This window comes from Lepidochelys kempii, chromosome 13 (assembly GCF_965140285.1).
Source record: "Lepidochelys kempii isolate rLepKem1 chromosome 13, rLepKem1.hap1, whole genome shotgun sequence".
NCBI lineage: Eukaryota > Metazoa > Chordata > Testudines > Cheloniidae > Lepidochelys > Lepidochelys kempii.
The window spans coordinates 20,730,512-20,750,105 of NC_136392.1; the positions used below are offsets into that span (position 1 = coordinate 20,730,512).

General features: G+C 48.1%; 1 protein-coding gene across 2 annotated transcripts; it reads left to right on the plus strand.

Annotated features, from left to right (window-relative positions):
- Positions 1-155: 155 nt before the first annotated feature.
- PIGT (phosphatidylinositol glycan anchor biosynthesis class T) lies at positions 156-7,659 on the plus strand. 2 transcript variants are annotated; one of them, XM_073309663.2, is made up of 12 exons: positions 156-371; positions 678-882; positions 1,831-1,958; positions 2,806-2,906; positions 3,177-3,263; positions 3,663-3,750; positions 3,849-3,946; positions 4,371-4,536; positions 4,944-5,144; positions 5,935-6,100; positions 6,308-6,391; positions 7,078-7,659. In XM_073309663.2, the coding sequence occupies exons 1-12, from the start codon at positions 176-178 to the stop codon at positions 7,328-7,330; spliced, it is 1,773 nt and encodes a 590-aa protein (XP_073165764.2). In that variant the 5' UTR covers positions 156-175; the 3' UTR covers positions 7,331-7,659. The 2 variants fall into 2 exon arrangements, with proteins under 2 accessions (XP_073165764.2, XP_073165765.2); XM_073309664.2 differs by having other exon boundaries at positions 705-882.
- The last annotated feature ends 11,935 nt before the right edge of the window (positions 7,660-19,594 follow it).

Genomic DNA, 19,594 nt, shown 5'->3' on the forward strand with positions numbered 1-19,594 from the left:
GGTGCGGGACTCAGGGTCACCGCGGCAACGGGGACGCTGCTGGGGCGGGGCCTTCGTTCGGCCCCGCCCCGTGTCCGCTTGAAGTCCCCGATCCCGCCCCTCCACCCGCCCCCGCCAGGCTGTGCCGGAAGTGCCTCCCCATTGGGTGAGCGGGCCGGAAGCGGCAGTGCAGAGGATGGCGGGGGCTGCTGGGGTGCTGGGGCTCTTGCTGCTGCTGCTGCTGGGGTCTCTGGGCGGCTGTGGGGGCTCGACGGCGCCCCCCCGGGACAGCCTGCGCGAAGAGCTGCTGCTCAGCCCGCTCCCTTCCGGGGACCTCGCCGCCACCTTCCAGTTCCGGGCCCGCTGGGACTCGGAGCTGCACCGGGAGGGAGGTGAGAGCGGGGCCTGGGGGGGCGGGGCTGGAGTATGGTGAGCGGGGCCTGGGGGGGCGGGGCTGGAGTATGGTGAGCGGGGCCTGGGGGGGCGGGGCTGGAGTATGGTGAGCGGGGCCTGGGGGGGCGGGGCTGGGGCTGGGGCTGGGGCTGATCCGTTACTGTCCTGCCTCAGTGGCTGGGGCTGCGCCGCGCCGGGGAGCCGCGGGGCGGGATGAATGGCGGGCTGAGGCTGGGTGCAGGGCTGTGGGGGCGCTGGGTGGTACGGGCTGACTGGGCACACGACCTCCTGGCCTCGCCCTGCAGGTGGGCCGCTCACTCTGCTCCCCGCAGTCTCTCACTACAGGCTCTTCCCCAAGGCTCTGGGTCAGCTCCTCTCCAAGTACTTGGTGCGAGAGCTGCACCTGTCCCTCACCCAGGGCTTCTGGCGAACACGGACCTGGGGACAACCCTACTTGCAAGCTCCAGCCGGGGCCGAGCTCTGGGTCTGGTTCCAGGACTCTGTGACCGAGTAAGTGTCTCGGGTGGTACCACAATAACCATTCTAAAATAAAAGTATTGCAGCTGGGGGAAATGCCCAAGCTTCACTCACCCAGTGGTGTGGCATTGGCCTCTTCCCAGCAGCCCAAGGGCCACACCTAACTGGCACCCAATGGACAGATATATTGCAGTTACTCAAGTTTTTAATACTGATCGGTAGCCTCTAAACATTGTGGGGTGATTCATCTGCTGGCATAAATGGGCATGCTTGTATATTATGGCAGTGAGGGCTTAGAAATACCAGTAAATAAATGCATTGCATCTATTTATCTTATTGGTGAATTTGGCCCTATAGGTCCCAACATATAGTTCTCCATCATCTGCTGTCACCTATAGTCTGGCTGCTAGCTGCACTGTAGATTGGGCTGCAGTGTGGTCTCCCTTGGGTTAGAGAACTGCACTCACAAGGGAGACTTTGCAATGTTATAGATTTCTAGAAGAAAGTGTGGAATAAGTTGCTATTCATTCTAAGGGTGCCAGGATCTGGCCCTGTGTTTGCAATGTACTGTGCACATCTGTGATGTTCTGTAAACAATATTTGTGTTCACTATTGGAGCAAGTATAATTATTTTGTGGGCTATACATTGACAAGATTCCATTTCTCCTCTTTCCACCCCAACCGTGATACCCATGTAATCTGGTATTTCACAGCACACATCTATAGCTTACTTTCATGGACATCCTTCCAATGTCAGTGCTCAATAACCTAATTTCTGTCTATCTCCCATGCCCTTGGTTTATTGTTGTCTGGTTAAGGCTCCAGTAGTGATATTTACACATTTATTAACAGCCCTCTCTTTGTAATGATCTATTCATTTATCAAATACACTTTACAAACTTTTAATTTCAAACAGACCCCTATAGATTTGGGGGAGAGAGACAGTTGTGTAATTTGTTGCCTCTTATATTTCTCATTCAGTGTTGATAAAGCCTGGAAAGAACTTAGTAACATCCTCTCAGGGATATTCTGTGCCTCTCTGAACTTCATAGATTCCACCAACACCGTCACTCCAACAGCATCATTCAAACCTCTGGGTTTGGCCAATGGTGAGACGGACCTGTATGGAAGGGCTGGCTTTGCTCTGTGGGGGAACATTTATTGATTGTTGACGGTTCACTTCACTGTTGCTGTGGTACTGAGGACAGGGTTTGGATGCAGGTCCTGGGAGAACTCTTGGGTTATGCTAACATCCTAAGTATAGGTCTTCTAAGTGAATTTGGAAGTGGTGAGGTATCGGACAGCTCTAGAAACTGAAACCACCTATGTTCACAGGACATACACAGCATGGGTAGCAGGCAGGCTAGATTCACCCCCACCAGGGTCTCATTCCTCACCTGAAGGGACCACTTTTAGGGGAAAGGGTGGGAATTTAAGTGCTCTGGCTCATTCGGTCCTCTTCTCTGAGACAAGAGGGTCAGTTAGTGCCAGTTGTGATGATTATTGTGATGCGGATACCTGCACACTAGGAACTGGACTGAAATGTCAAAGTAACTTCATACGGGCCACTGGCAGTATGAAGCATCTTCTAGTCCCCACCAAACTCAGCTCGATTTGAACCAGTGACGTAAAGGCCCTCTGATAAGAACCTGAATAGAATAGCTTCCATACCTCAAGTTATTCAGGCCCTTCTGTGCAAAGAACTGTAGAAAGTAAGAGGACTGGAAGCTTGCAGGCTGTTCTTCCAGAAACTAGACCAGAAGGTTTTTTCCTATATGTCCCCTCAGATCCACTGTTTGATAAAGTGGCCGTGCAGTGGTCTCCTCCCTTTTCCACAGAGCTCATGGGATTCTAGACCCCTTCAGAGACTGATCAGCTTTGGGAGTGAGGAGTGTTGCTTTGGTGCATGTGGTCAGACTAACACCCGGTTCCTAACCCTCCACTCCCCCATCCCAGTTACAGATTACCATCTCCTGAGATATGCCGTCTTGCCCCGGGAGGTCGTCTGCACTGAGAACCTCACACCTTGGAAAAAGCTGCTGCCATGCGGCTCAAAGGTGAGGGCAAATCCCAGGCCTTCCACTGGCTATGATCAGGTCATAGCCAGAGTCTTTGGAGTGGGGTTCCCAAAGAGCAAATGTTACTACATCGCTATAGCTCCCATTGGAGTCCCGCTCCGATCTCAGTAGGAGCAGGTGGAGTTGGGTTACTTGGTGAGCGGTGAAGCCTCTGCTGGGCTCTTTGAAAGTTTGAGGCGCCTGATAGCTTGTTGGTGGTTACCTTTGTGGCTGGTGATTCAATCATGTTTTCTCCTTCACTGTCTGTAGGCTGGTCTTGCTGTTTTGCTGAAGGCAGAACGTTTGTTCCACACCAGTTACCACTCCCAGGCAGTGCATATCCGCCCTATCTGCAGGGTGAGTACCATCACTAGCGTCCAAAATCTGGTGAGCAGGGTGGCATTTCTGGACAAGTTGATAAGACCCTTCATGGGTCTTTTAATGAATGAACATGTAGACTGAACACTAAGAAGCATTTCCTAATCATTTGGGTTGTTAAACTGTACCAGACAAAGCCCTGGAGAATACACTGTAGGGAACAGCTCTGCCCTGGCCCTTGTGAAATAGGCTGGCTGGGACCTAATCCACGCACATTTAACTCATATGTTGTCCTTCTCCACTCTTATGAGTCCCATCTGGGCCTTGCAGTGTGTATCATGACCCTTTTATAGCCCCATCTCCCTCTTGTGATGAGTCTTACCCTTCTAGAAGGTGGGTTTGTGTTGAACACAGTCTCTGGTTTGTCTTGTCCTCCAGGATGCTTCGTGTCTGAGTGTCTCTTGGGAGCTTAGACAGACCCTCACCGTGGTCTTTGACACCTTCTCCATTGGTCAAGGAAAGAGAGGTATCTGGAATAACCTGCAGTATGTTGTGTTCTGTGGGCGTACTGAGCCTCATTCACTCACATCCTGGCTGACCTCTCTTTGTGTCTGTCTTCTCCAGACTGGTCCCTTTTTAAGATGTTCTCACGCACTGTCACTGAAGCTTGTCCTCTTGCATCTGAGAGCAAAATCTATGTTGATATTTCCAGTAAGACCCAGGTAACACTTTCTGTTCATTGTCCTGCCTAGTACCCTGACATAGCATCCTGTTAGAAGGAATTTGGATTCCCTGCAGCATTGTCTGCTGTCTCCAGTCGCACCAGAGTGCAGAGATGGAACTGCCCTGGCATGCCGTCACCCGAGCTCCCTGCAGAGATGGGATTCTTGATGAAAGGATTCCTATTATGATTTGGGCGGATGTCTATTTATTGAAAAAGTAAAATTACTATAGTACTGCCCAGAAATGGAGATGCTGCAGTAGTGTTATAGAAGGTCCTGAGCTGGCCCTGTTCCAGGGGGAGCATTCCTAGACAGAGTACAGGCCAGTCACTTCCATGCGGGGGAATGCTAAGGACCTCCATTCTGTCTACTGGTTAATGTAGGAGTTGCCTTTCCCTCCTATGTGCTCTGCTTATATTCGCAGGAGAATGAACTGCTGGAGGTGACCCCACCTCCACTGTCCGTGCATGAAGCATCTGTCCAAGGAGACAGGAGAACCTATGCAGTCTATGACTTACTGAGCCCCTTCCTCTTTAATGTGTCTCGCAGCCTCAACGTGCAGCTGAAATGGAAACGGCCCCAGGATAGCTGTGAGTGACTAGTGGCTTCATTTTACCTGCACAGTGCATAACTCCAGCTCCTCCCCGCCCAACCAGTTCTTAATATGCCAACCTGGAATGTGGATTCTCAGACTCCTGCTGCTGGTAGTCACTGTGTGGGCCTTGAGAAGGAGGAGAGAACTGCATGCTTCTTGCTGGGGAGAGACATATAGCAGCAACATTCAGGAGACTCTTCCTGCATCCCACTCTGTGCCAGGGTGTGAGGCAGAAACTGCCCCCTCTTCTGCTCCATGTGAGGTGGGAGGCAGTAGGAACCATGTGAAAGGGGAGTGCCCCTGACCTCTCAGCTCCTTGCTGGGTGGATAGCACTATTCTTGTGTTCAGAGTTACAGCTGGGCTTTGGTGTTACTAGCTCCTGTTTGATTTCCCTGTTGCAGTGGATCTGTCAACACCTGTGCTCCATGCTCAGCGCTATGTGAGTGGATATGGCCTGCAGACAGGAGAAATCAGCACCCTGATTTATAACACCCACCCATACCGGGCTTTCCCTGTGATACTACTGGAGACCGTGCCCTGGTACCTGAGACTCTACGTTCACACTTTGGTCATCACCACCAAGGGAAAGGAAAACAAACCAAGTAAGGAATACACTCTGTGCAGACTCCCCTGGCCCCAGGGTCTCTTTCCAGAGACCAGTCAGTCCCTGCCCAGGTTCCCAGGGATTCAGTGTGAGCTCCTTATATACACTGTGCTATTGTGGAAAGCTAACTTCAGAAACACACCCTCAAGTTTAGCACTAACAGCAGCATCTGCTCAGGAGAGTCCCGGGGCTGGAATAACTGCAAGCCAGCATTGGGGTGTCTGAGCAGAGTTGTGTGTTCAGGAAACTTGCACATATCAGTTCAGTTACAGCCTTGCTCTTATGAGCATTACACTTTAAGAGTAAAGAGGTTGGGCTGATAATGGACACACACAGAACAGTCTTTGGGTGTTCCATTATCCCCGTGGTGATTTGTAGCAGGGGTGGATGAGAACTTCTTCCCTTACAGTGGTGTCTGAGTAGATGGGGAGGGGCATCCTGGGTATTCATCACAGAGCCTCTCTCTGACATGAGAATCATGTTGATCTTTGTGTGTCCTTTTGGGTTAGTGAGAACTGGTCAACTTGAGCATCTTTTGCTGTTGTTATCCCTGTGAATTACATGCTGAACCCTGACTGTCCAGAACAGAGCATAGCACAGTCCCTGCCCTGAGGAGCTCTTGCTCTAAGTGGGGAGAGCAGAAGCCATATGGGAAGGGTTGTGTGAGGTGTGTGTCATCCTGTGCCCTCTCTTGTAGGGGAGGGTGGAGGCAACAGTATCTATCAGTGCTGTCTGTGTTAGTGGGGAACGTTCCCAGCAGGGTGACAAGTGACTGTCTTTGGTGTTAGGTTATATCCATTACCAGCCGGCTAAGGACCGAAGGCGGCCCCATCTGCTGGAGATGTTGATCCAGCTCCCAGCAAACTCTGTCACCAAGATCACCATCCAGTTCGAGAGAGCCTTACTGAAGTGGACAGAGTATACCCCTGACCCCAACCACGGCTTTTATGTGAGGTAAAGCCATGTGCCCCTGCTTTGGGGTAACTTACATACTGTGGGCCAGACTTCTGCAGGGCTTTCCCTTTCTAGACCCATCACGGGTTCTGGTCCCAATGCCGCGCATAACGCTGGGCTCCTGGTGTGTGTGTTGTTTGCCATTTGTTTTCTAGCATGACTGAAGACTGCATCTTTCAGACTCTCTTGCTGCTTTTGTCTCCTTAGTCCATCTGTCCTGAGTGCCCTGGTGCCAAGTGTCATAGCAATGAAGGCAGAGGATGCAGAGCAGAGTCCTCTCTTCACTTCGCTGTAAGTGCATCTTTTCTCTGGCCATGGGGGAAAGTGAGGGGTTGCTTGTTTTGGGCTGCAATTCCTAGGCACTTGCTGCACACGGGTCTCACACATGGTAGGTGCTAATCTACATGTGCCAGCACTCCGTTCCCTGTAGAGTAGTAGTAGTCAGTATTTAGTAGTCAGAATACTCAGTAGTCTTCTCAGTGACATGTTCAGAATCTGAGCCACACAGTCCACCCCTTAGGAGCCCATGTGAGGGGAATGGCCACTTCCTGGAGTGGGAGGAGTGAGAAGGCCGCATACAACCATCTCTGTGTGCTTGTTCTCATGCAGGGCAGCCACAGTTTCAATGTGAACCTGCAGAGTTTGTAGAGTGGCTTCCCCTGTAAGCCCTCCACTTGGTCTGGGATAGTCCTGTGCCCAAATGAATATTCCTCCTGTGTGTGCTTTTCCCTCGGGTGCTGTCAGCTTCTCCCAAGGGGCTCAGGTTCATGATGGGTCTTCAGAGATGACCAGGCAGGGGTGTCTAATGCTGGCTGGAAAGTGGGGCCCAGGTTCCCAGCAGGGTGTAACTAGTGCACCTTTGGTGTGACTGTCAGAGCAGGTGGGTAGCATTGCTCACCATCACACTAGAAAGGATCCTGTTGGAATGTTTTGCATGGGATGATCTTCTTCCCCCCCACCCCTACTTCTATCTCCAGATTTCCTTCTTCCGATGGCTCCAGCTACTTTGTGCGTCTGTACACCGAGCCGCTGCTGGTGAACTTGCCAACGCCTGACTTCAGCATGCCATATAACGTCATCTGCCTGACCTGCACTGTGGTGGCTGTGTGCTACGGCTCCTTCTACAACCTACTGACCAGAACCTTCCATGTAGAAGAGCCAAACAGGGGAGGCCTGGCCAAGCGACTGGCCAACATCATCCGCAAAGTCAGAGGGGTTCCACCCCTCTGAGAGAATCCAATGCAGCCAGTGCAGTGGGCATGTAATGTGGGCTTCAGTGGGAGGGCTACAGCCAGGGCTTGCAGGGAGACTGAGAGAGGACAGGAAAACATTGCTGCCTTATCTCCTGCTGCCTCATGTACCTCTGTCTCTTGAAGCCAAGAGGGCTGGGATAACTTCCACCAGTTAAGAGGCTGCTGGGAATTGTAGTCCCAAAGCTCCATGATCACAGGGAAGTGCAGAGCCAAGTGATCAGGAAAGAGGTGTGATAGTCCTGTTCTGGGGAAGGGTAATTTATGTTCTGTAAAAAGATACCAGAAATAAATCTGAGCTGTTCTGTAGGCCTGTGCTGTTCTTTTTTTGTAGCTGAAAGGCAGAGGGTTCCAGCTTCTTCTGTCTCCTGGTTTAGCCTCCCATGTCAGCCCTGCCCCTGTAGGGACACTCATTCACACTCCTGACTCCTTTCCTGGGCCAGCTGTGTTGCTGGGCATCTCAGTTAAGTACTCTCTTACCCCCTTGCCTGGAAATGTTCCACTTGAATGGCAGATCTGTTTTTGTTGCCCTGGCAACCACCATAAGTGAACAGTTGCCCGCCCTTCTTGGTAGTGACACTGTGGGAGTAGGTCAGCATAAAAGTTGCAGGGGCTGGAGTAAGCAGGAAACTCAAAGTCCAGCTGGAGAGTGAACATAGGGGAGTGTGGAGACAAAATTGAAGAATTGCACAGAGTTGAGTAGAGCACTGATCCTATCTACTCCAGTATCTCACTGCCTGCCATTTTGAACCAGGCCATGAGTATGCCCCACATGCAGCAGTGGTCAGTGCCTGTCAGTGAGACTTCAGGAGAAGCTAACAATTCCTCACTGTGTCCCTTGCTGATGAGGCAATGCTGCACATAGATATAATAATTTTATTAAGATAATGTTGAAGTAAAAAGAAAATAGTACAGAGTTTAGGCATAAGTTTCTGGTTATCAGGGAATAAGGTACAGATTATCAAGGGGTGCGAAATTCAGTTTAGGAATGGGTGGCGTAAGGAATACATAATCTGCAATCTCCCCGATTGGGGGTAAAAGTTTAACCGGTCAAAGTACAGACATTGAGATATGGGGGTATGTTGTCCATATAATGGCTATGTTCAGGTGTGGAGTATAGTGAGTGGATACGATGATGGGGATGGATCTACCCTCATTTGGTGGGATTTAATGTTCAGTGAGTTTATGGTTCCAGTTCATATGGTCCAATGGGAAAAGCCTCTCGGTCCCTTTCCCATAAGTCTTGCCTGACCCCTGCTTGGATCAGTTTACGTTCTGAAGTATGAGATTTAATTATATTTCACTTAGCATGGAGAACTGCATTTAGCATGGAGAACTGGAGTGAGGTGGTGGGTGGAGGAGGGGAGGGTCTCTGTTCCCCAGGGGCTGAAAGATTTGGCAGAAGGGCACCTCTCCCAGAGCATGAGGACCAAATGGGTGCAAAGGTACAATGATCTGATTTGTGCACAGACAGCTCATGTGAACATGTGAATGCAGATGTGTGCATCTTTCAGTTTTTGGCATTTGTTATCCAAGGCAAAGTACTGAAAAAGCTTTCCCAAATACTACTTTGAAGTTTTCCATATGTTTTCTTGGAGGTTGGATTCACTCCTTTGGTGTTCGCTTGCCAGGAGTAAGATAACTGATCTGGAGTGTTACTAAAACTGAATTTTAATGGAATCTTGGAGAATATTTGTGGAAAGAAAATGTAAGTGTAATTGTGGTGATTTACCCTGGATCCTGATTCCAAGAGTTGCTCTTGTCCAGTTGGAACAGAAATGTATCACTTGATGTGTAACTGATCTTGAATTTCCACAGTGATAGTCGGAGAATCAGCTACAGACCAAAATTTATTCATAGAGAACAAAGTTATGAATGATTCATTTAGCTCTACACGGGAAGCAGGTTCTGATTGGCCACGTAGTGCTGGGTTTTATGCGGGGGGTTGGGTCACATTCAGTAGCCTGCATTGGCCTGGAGACTTTCCTCTAGCAGGATGAAGCTGTTACTGTTACCTTTGTAGCCTCTCGTATAATCATCAGAGGACTTGAACGTAGAATTATAGAAATCTCTTGGGAACACTACCCTACAGGGGCCAACTTTGGGGTTGAGCTAGCAAAATTCTGGAGACAGAACAAGGAAGGGGGTTAACGAGAGACGCAACAGCCACAACCCCATATGGCCACAAGTCCTACACTCTGGTGCTCTGGTCTGGGGTTTGTGGCACCCACCATCTCCCCATGCAGCAACGGGCATAGCAGTGGTGGGGCTGGAGCCTTGGCCTTACTTTGAGGTTTAGCCAGAAACCGTTTACAGCCTCTTCTTCCTGGGAATATTCTCTCCCGCAGCTGCTGTAGTGATGCTAAACAGACATTGAGGAGAGGAATCCTGCTCTAGTTGGAGCCAGGCCCATGAAAGTGCACAGCCCCTAAGTGGCAGAGCAAATAAGAGCTGGGAGTGGTGGATGGGTGGCATCATAGTACATTGAAGAGAACCAGACTTGGAGGCTGATGATTTCTTCCTGCCCACAGTGACACGAAGGGACCTGCTAGGGGCCCACATCCATGTTTCCCTTTTCACCATAAATGCAGTTTAGTGACATGGAGGAAAATGATCAGGATTTCAGAGAGCTGAGCAGTCATCTGGAGCAAGAGCCGTCTCCATTATGTCATTGCTACACCCCAGGATGCTAGGCTGGCCTCATCTACTATATTAACATCACACTATAAATGCACCTAGAGAGGATCTGCATCTCCCCAGCCCAGATCTGGGATCAGTGTCGTTAGCAGGGCTTCCCATGAGCCTTGCCCGGTTCCTCAGGGGCTACTCCCTATGTCTCAGTCATTGCCAGGAATGTTTATCTGTTAAAAGACAGTATGCCCTTGCCAACTTTTTATCCTTTAAGAGTAACAAAAGAACAGCTGCACAGTGTTAGCCTAGAGCTCCATCTTCTCCTACATGCTGTTTCCCAGTGGCCAGAACTAGCTGCTTTAGAGAAAGAAATGCTGCTGTGGGCAATTATTTCTTCCCAACTCTGAGCAATTGGAGGCATGAGGGTTCAGATCCCTTATCTTTGTTGCCCTCTCTAGTGTAACTGAGGATGCTCTCATTATCCATGGGTCTGACCCTTTTTTGTATCCTTGAGATCTTGTGGCAATGAGTTCCATGGATTAAATATGGGGGGTTGAGGGGAGATGTCTTTATATCGGTTTTAAATAGATTGCCTTATTTCATTAACTGTCCCCTAGCAAAATGGGAAGATAAATAGGAACACCTCCTGACCTTCTCTGTACCTGTCGCTTGTATTTTCCTCTGCCATGTTCCCTTTCCAAACTAAACAATCACAGTCTCTTCTGTCTCTCTATCTATGAAGTCTCTGCAGGCTTCTAGACATTTTTTGTACCTCTCTCAGAATTCCCTTTATTTCTGTTACTTCTGATTTCTAGAAATGGGGTGACCAGAACTGAACCCAGTATTCCATGTGAGGGTGAGCCACTTCTAACCTAATTGTAGTAGGAGTCTCTATCCCATCCATTTTATCCGTTTAACAGTTTGTTTGCTTTTTTTCATTTGCTCATTGAGCAGAGGTCTTCACCAGCTCTGTTTTCTGAGTGACGCTTAATTTTAAATCCCAGCAAAGTGCATGAATGGCTCAGATTATTCCTTGTAGTGTGCATCACTTTGCATTTGTCAGCAATTAATTTCATCTGCTTTCATGCTGTGTTCTTCACATTGTTCTCTCGTCTTGACTAACCCAAATAGTTGTGCTATCTGGACTTCTTGCTACCTCCTTGCTCACTCTCTTTGCCAGATCATAATAATGGTCCTAATGCAGATCCTTGGGCACTCTGCTATGTTGAAAACTGGCCATTTATCCCTACTCTGTTCTCTATTACTTAGTTTTTAATACATGACCATACTTTGCCTGTCATCCCATGACTACTTTACTTCCTTAATAGGCTTTTGTGAGGGACTGTCAAAGGCTCCTTGAGTGCCCAAATAAACTATTCCAACCTGTTCTCCTTTATCCACTATTGTGTGATTATGCTTAAGAGTATAACAGATTGGAGAGGCACAGCGTTTTCTGGCAGTAGCAGTGCTGAACAAACTCTTGTGCAATTAAAGACACACAAGCCATGTGGCTCACCTTTTGTTCCAGATATGCAGCATCCCATCCGCCTCTCTTTTTCTCATTTTTAAAAAGTAATATCTGGCCCTAGGGAGAGTAATTAGTAGCAAACAGTACATTTGTTTTGAAACCTGTCTGCTATACAGTGGCAGGTTTGAGGCCAGGCAGGGCCTCTTTAACGTCACGCACTACACTGCGGGCAGCATCTTTCTAGGTTGTGTACATCTACCCTAAATAACAGATTGTGTGCATTTCCCCTAAATTCAGCCTCCTGCCTCAGTGGCTTCCCCCATTTCTACAGAACCACAGCAAACACAGGTGAGAGAACATTACCAAGATTTCTTCACTGCTTCCAACCAAATGAAACCCCAGCACCAGGACCAGATACTATGAAAGTGTCAGTGTTTCACCACCGGAATACTCCCCCCTGTGATGGATCTCATGAGATTCCAGATTCACTCAGCCTCTGCTTCTCTACCTCCTCTATTTAAGGCACCCTGCAAACTAAACATGAAAACCTATCAAGTCCAGACTAAAATGCAGCAGTGCACCTTGTTGCTATTTTTCTTCCCATCAAAGAAAACCCCGCTTGCCCTAGGCTACTGAGTCAGGAGAATTTTACAAGACCCATCTGGGCTGTTTCACAGTTGAAGGCTGGTGTCATCACTCGTCTAGGAGCATCATCCCACTCAATGCAGAAAAAGCATTAGTTGCCCACAACCATCGTTTCACTCTACTTTTCTCTCCTTTCCCTTCTCTCTCTCCAAGTTTTAACTATGTCCATTTCTGCTGTGGCTCCTTCCAGCCACAAGGTGTCCCCAAAGCACTAAACTAGAAACGCGGAGGCCAAGACAGTAAGATTTTGTTAGGTTTCAGAGTAGCAGCCGTGTTCGTGTGCATTTGCAAAAAGAAAAGGAGTACTTGTGGCACCTTAGCGACTAACCAATTCTCTAAGGTGCCACAAGTACTACTTTTCTTTTTAAGATTTTTAAGAAAACTCGTGGCGAACCGGGGAAGTCCCGGATGACTGGAAAAAGGCTAATGTAGTGCCAATCTTTAAAAAAGGGAAGAAGGAAGATCCTGGGAACTACAGGCCAGTCAGCCTCACCTCAGTCCCTGGAAAAATCATGGAGCAGGTCCTCAAAGAATCAATCCTGAAGCACTTGCATGAGAGGAAAGTGATCAGGAACAGCCAGCATGGATTCACCAAGGGAAGGTCATGCCTGACTAATCTAATCGCCTTTTATGATGAGATTACTGGTTCTGTGGATGAAGGGAAAGCAGTGGATGTATTGTTTCTTGACTTTAGCAAAGCTTTTGACACGGTCTCCCATAGTATTCTTGTCAGCAAGTTAAGGAAGTATGGGCTGGATGAATGCACCATAAGGTGGGTAGAAAGCTGGCTAAATTGTCGGGCTCAACGGGTAGTGATCAATGGCTCCATGTCTAGTTGGCAGCCGGTATCAAGTGGAGTGCCCCAGGGGTCGGTCCTGGGGCCGGTTTTATTCAATATCTTCATAAATGATCTGGAGGATGGTGTGGATTGCACTCTCAGCAAATTTGCGGATGATACTAAACTGGGAGGAGTGGTAGATACGCTGGAGGGGAGGGATAGGATACAGAAGGACCTAGACCAATTGGAAGATTGGGCCAAAAGGAATCTGATGAGGTTCAATAAGGATAAGTGCAGGGTCCTGCACTTAGGACGGAAGAACCCAATGCACAGCTACAGACTAGGGACCGAATGGCTAGGCAGCAGTTCTGCAGAAAAGGACCTAGGGGTGACAGTGGACGAGAAGCTGGATATGAGTCAGCAGTGTGCCCTTGTTGCCAAGAAGGCCAATGGCATTTTGGGATGTATAAGTAGGGGCATAGCGAGCAGATCGAGGGACGTGATCGTTCCCCTCTATTCGACATTGGTGAGGCCTCATCTGGAGTACTGTGTCCAGTTTTGGGCCCCACACTTCAAGAAGGATGTGGATAAATTGGAGAGAGTCCAGCGAAGGGCAACAAAAATGATTAGGGGACTGGAACACATGAGTTATGAGGAGAGGCTGAGGGAGCTGGGATTGTTTAGCCTGCAGAAGAGAAGAATGAGGGGGGATTTGATAGCTGCTTTCAACTACCTGAAAGGGGGTTCCAAAGAGGATGGCTCTAGACTGTTCTCAATGGTAGCAGATGACAGAACGAGGAGTAATGGTCTCAAGTTGCAGTGGGGGAGGTTTAGATTGGATATTAGGAAAAACTTTTTCACTAAGAGGGTGGTGAAACACTGGAATGCGTTACCTAGGGAGCTGGTAGAATCTCCTTCCTTAGAGGTTTTTAAGGTCAGGCTTGACAAAGCCCGGGCTGGGATGATTTAACTGGGAATTGGTCCTGCTTTGAGCAGGGGGTTGGACTAGATGACCTTCTGGGGTCCCTTCCAACCCTGATATTCTATGATTCTATGATTCTATGATTTTGTTATGTTTCCAGGACTATGTCCTGAGGTAACCCTGTTGTGGCATGCACAGATGACAGTGGCCAGGGATGATAGAACAATTTTTGAGAGAGGTGTTGAGAGCCTTTGAACCAAACTGTAAACCCTGTATAGGACAGAAACCACTTCAAGCCAGGGGGTGCTGCAGTACCCCCCGTACCCCAAGTTCCAGCACCTATGGCAGGGACCAGCAACTGTCTACAGTAAAAGTGATGAAGGTGGCTAAATGGGGCACGAGGAAATTATTAGAAGCAGATATTTGCAAAGACCAGTTTGTTGATGAAATCCAACCTGTGAGGATGGAGAATAATGCAAAAGATTATTCATTAATCTGGACATGACCATCCAGATTAGAATTGAAAAACAGAAAGATTTAAAAAATCTAACACAACCACACAGCCTTAATTCTGTCCTTTATGGTAATGGGAACATCATGCTGCCTTACCTGCCCCTATCAATAATGTGTCTTTCTTTATGCCCATCACAATTCCAGATCAGGGCCCCTATTAATGCAGTCCTACAGGACCCTCGGTGCAGCAGCTTTGACACAAGGATTGTCAACTCCTGGAGCCAGGGACTGTCTCTTTATTAGGCTTTGTAGAGTACAAAGGGTTCAGGAGTAATTGCAGCTAGCTGGCAGACATCATGCAGGGCACATAGAGCTGCCTCTCCTCTTCGTTTCAGCCACACAATCACCATTCAAATGGCTAACAACTAGAGCTGTGCACTGAACGGAAATTTTGTTGTGTGAAGGATTTTGAAATGTTAAAATTTTTGAGTCATTTGAAACATTTTGAAAGATTCAAAATGTTCAGTTTTCAGTCTGTAATTCTTTGAAAATTGACCCAAACCCATTTCATTTTGGATTGATCAAACGGCTTCATTTTGATTTTGATTTGCTATTAGTATCTTCTATGTCCTCCTGTACCCTCAGGTGCCTAGACATCCACCAGTTTCTGCCATTTATTTCAGACTCGTGCTGGTCTGTTCAGGCTTCTGAGTGTCATGTTGATGAGTTTGGTTTCTTTCTCTAGGGTTCTGTGTTATGGTTCTCTAGGTTACCCGCATTTTCCTGGTGGTGTCCATATTATCGCTTTCCATGGAAGTCGTGTTGGTGGCATCCTTAAAGTGTGTCCTAAACAAGTCCATTATTGTTGTCTTACCCCACTCCCACAAGAGCGAGACGATAAGGTGCTGGCATCCCTAGGGGGCAGAGTTAAGGTTGTGTTGTGTGTTAAGCAGCAGCTTAACTGAGCACTTCCTGTGTTTGGTGAGCCTGTGGCTTGCTTTTTCCTGCCACACTACCATCCCTTCTGGGGAGATCTTACCTGAACATTTCTTGGTTTGGTACTGTTTGAGCATGCGGCTCTGAAGTCCCACGGTTCAGAAGGGGATAGAGAGGAGGCAGCCCTATTGTGCCGCTGCAACCATCTTCGCACCATCTCAGTGAAGTTGTTAATGAATTCAGGCTGGTAGAGGGCTGTGGTTTCACACCCACTCACCTATGTATCATCCATGCAAGCACAGGTGGGCAGATGTTACAGGTGAACACACGCATTCACCCTCTGACACACTGCATTGCAACATGGAAGAAGAACCCTGGCACAAGTTTAGGGCTATTGTAACCCACTAGTGAGCATGTGTTACAGGCCCTGGGTTATACTAGCATCAACGAACTGGTGAGCATGCCCCAGACCTTAGGCTGCAGGTGAGCACAAATAGTCTGTAAGGGGCCATGAGGATTCCTGAAGCCAGCTTGATCCCTACCTTTTTTCAGCACTGTTTCAAACACACTGTCCCATTTCTGGCAGCAGTTGTTGGGAGTGATGGAGCCAGTTCAGGTTTGTGGAGTTCCCCAGCCTTGCACAGAACCAGCAGGGAACTACCTAATTTGCCATTAGTCCCCACATAGAGCTAAGGAGGATTCATAGTGGGACCTGTGACGTTAGCGCTGACAGCAGCATGGCTCCCCCTGGGATAAGAGATCCGCATAGGAGACAATAATAGAATATGTCATTGTGCATGGCACCACAGTAGAACAGCTGTAATTGAACTGACATTGATAACTACCTGCTGTATGGCTTGGCAGAGGTCTCAGGTATGTAAATACAGACATCCTTGCTTTGTGCTGATGCCGAACAGCAGGTGTACAGACATTGATGGGGGAGGCTGGATCAAGTGCCTCCAATGCTTCCTTTTGGAGCGGGGAACCACATTAGAATATGGGCAATTTACCTGGGGGCAGTGAAACAGAGAGCTTCGTGCTCCACAAAGTCCTCTCTGTCCCTTCACCCCAGAGTCTCACTACGCCATGCTTATACTCAGGCCCTCTCTGAGGTCCAGAGAGGCCCAGGCCACTTCAAGCTTTGGAGGCCCTAGCCATAATAAAAATAAAAAATGATGACACATGAAAACAAAATAAGGTACCAAAAAAAGTGACAGGTTTCAGAGTAACAGCCGTGTTAGTCTGTATTCGCAAAAAGAAAAGGAGGACTTGTGGCACCTTAGAGACTAACCAATTTATTTGAGCATAAGCTTTCGTGAGCTACAGCTCACTTCATGATGAAGTATGCATCTGATGAAGTGAGCTGTAGCTCACGAAAGCTTATGCTCAAATAAGTTGGTTAGTCTCTAAGGTGCCACGAGTACTCCTTTTCTTTTTGCAAAAAAAGTGAGACTTTTTTATTTAACAAATGCTTTTCTAGCCTTTTTCTGGGCAAATGCACTAATTATTGGGGAAAAATCTAGCTTTTGTGCAATGTCACAGTTGATATTAAGCATGGCAAGCCCATTCAAAAGCTCATAGTTGAACAGTGATAGCTCTTTACCTGCTTAAATTTGCAGCTCTAAGCTGAAAGAGTGTGTCACATTTTGGTCCGATAGGGATGTGCATAAAAACAAGTTTAGAAACGTGTCAAATGCCAAAAAATTAATAAGTGTCTAAATTTGAGGCCCCCTTTGAGCTTGAGGCCCGGGCCAAGTGGCCCTCCTGGCCCTCCACCCCCCGATTGGCCCTGTCTATACTACAGCTCTGACCTCATCAGCAGCACACAGTTATCTGACAGAGACATCAGCACTCTAACATGGAGGTTTGTTTGCAATGTCACTAAGACAGCATAGTTATGAGTTAGTATCAGGAAACTGCACTACAGTCTAGGTCATATTAGGGTTATGACTTGCATTACAGAAGCTCCTAACAGCCCTGTTATGTTCATAGCGTGCATACAAAGTGTTAAGAAACCCCCCCACCCCCAAATACCCTTCCTGGAAGGTTGCAACATAACTTTATTTCTAAGAATCCAGAACTCTTCCCCACAACAACAAAACACAGAGAGAAAACAGGCTGTTCTCCAAGGCAGAGAGGCACCACTCACCCCACCTTGCTCCAGATCGCACACTTCACAACAGAGCCCCCTTGCCTGCAAGCAGGGCCAGGAAACCCCTTAAAATGTAAAGTGAGAGCCTGTAATTGTAACACAGTTTTCATTACACCACAGGTCTTAACTGAGATCAGGACCCAACGTGCTAGGCACTGTACATACATGTAGTGAGAGAGAGTCCCTGCCCCAGAGCACATACACTCTAAATATCCGAGACACACAAAAGGGTGGGGGAAAGGAAGTATTATTACCACCATTTATGGAGAACTGATCAACAGAAGATCAAGTGATTGCCCAAAGTCAAACAGGAACTCTCTGTGGTAGTAGGGCTGACTTTAATGGCTGAGCTTCCTAGACAGAGAGTCTGGGTAAGGCACTGTGAAGTTCTTGTTGTTATGCAACACCTGTGCATAGCAGAAAGTGCTACCATGCTGATCTGATACTGTTCGACCCCACTTTGCACAGGTGTCAATGAAGACACAAGGTGCAATGCAGGGGACAGGAACACAGGGCTGCAGAGAGCCTGAAAGAGCAGTTGAAAAAAGCACAGTGCCTGACCCTAAAAGAAACCTGAGGAGAGGTCAGTGATGCAGGCTGAAAATAGTACCCTTGGTGCTGTGAACAAAAGAAGCTGTTTCCATCTATTTGATTCCTTCTGCATTCAGAGACACAGGGCTTTGTACATTCTTTGTAAATAGACAAAACTGCTTCCAAGAAAATACATCACTGTCACCGATTTCTCCTCCTAACTGGAAAACCCTACTAGGTCCCCCTCCCTCCTCCATGTTGGCTAGTTATTCAGGTCAAAGGGGCAACACTGGTTTCTCACAGTGTGATCAGACACAAGTGACACATTGCAGTCATTAGAGTAGCAGCTGTGTTAGTCTGTATCCGCAAAAAGAACAGGAGGGCTTGTGGCACCTTAGAGACTAACAAATTTATCTGAGCATAAGCTTTTGTGAGCTACAGCTTGCTTCATCAGATGCATTCCGTGGACTGCATCCGATAAAGTAAGCTGTAGCTCACAAAAGCTTATGCTCAAATAAATGTTAGTCTCTAAGGTGCCACAAGTCCTCCTTTTCACATTGCAGTCATGTTACAATGGAGGCTGCTACACAGAATGAGATATACATGAACAAACAACATTTCCGCTGCAGTACAAAGGCACAGGAAGCCTATAATTCTGGAAACATTAGCAATGTGTTCTCTACCTCTCCCTGCTATGCACATTATATGATGCTTCTCCACCACAGACAGATGACAAACCAGCCACGTGGCTCTCCAGTTGCTACCTAGCTCTGGAGATGGGTCAAAGCCATTAAAACTGAAGTGCAAGGGTGTTTGGTTCTAGTGTTTTCATTTAATCTGCTATGAAGAGAAAGGTATAAGATAGTTATAATGACTTCTAAGCCAGTTTAATGAATTGGGGGGCCTAATTCATGATTTTTGAATATTTGAAATTGGCAACACTGTCTCAGCTGGTGTAAATTGGTGTGCCTTCATTAAAGTCAATTAAGTTATGCCAATTTGCATCAACTGAGAATCCATCCCCATATCTATTATGCAAGCTATGCGAGGATAGTCAATGCTCATGTTTCTGGCTATAAACTATTTTGGATTTTTCCTAGGTACTGCATTGCACGAGTGATATGAATTGTGTGTGTGTGTGTGGGGGGGGGAATTGTGTATGAGGTTTTCTAAAGCCTGGAGATCCCTGGGGACAGGATATCAAGAGATGCTCCAGCTGAGCTGACCCGATATTAGCCACCAACACCACACGCACGACTGCATGCTCCATTGCAGGGCGTGCACGAGGGCAGCCTGCGGCCTCCAGCTTTCCAAAATCGGATCTTTAATATCCCTAGGGAAATGTGTTTATTAGTTTAAAAAAATGCACCATTGCAACGGTGCTTGAGGAGGGTTGTGCTGTAGTAACCCAGACACGCACAGAGATCTATTCAATTAACACGGCCACTCCAATGCCCCCAGCAGTCTCGCCCCACACCCTCGAGAGAGGCCAGCCTGCCGCAGCTCCCCGCCCCAGAGCAGGCTCCAGCGATCTCTGCAGCGCCCCCCGGGCCCTCGCACGCTGCAATACGCACGAGCCTGGAATCTCCAGGCGGCCCTCAGCTGGGGCTGTCCGTGGCGGTGCCTGATCAAAATACGCCCAGACCATCGACATGGGGCCAGGTTTCCCCAGGGAGCGCTGAGGAGGAGTAAAGGAGTGTGTTAACCACTGCGGGGGGTGGGGGGGAG

Excerpts from the sequence above, each read along its gene's own strand:
- PIGT (XM_073309663.2), top strand. The coding sequence starts at position 176 with ATGGCGGGGGCTGCTGGGGTGCTGGGGCTCTTGCTGCTGCTGCTGCTG. Across the intron at positions 3,264-3,662 it reads ATATCCGCCCTATCTGCAGG|GATGCTTCGTGTCTGAGTGT; the intron begins GTGAGTACCATC and ends CTTGTCCTCCAG. Across the intron at positions 6,392-7,077 it reads AGTCCTCTCTTCACTTCGCT|ATTTCCTTCTTCCGATGGCT; the intron begins GTAAGTGCATCT and ends TTCTATCTCCAG.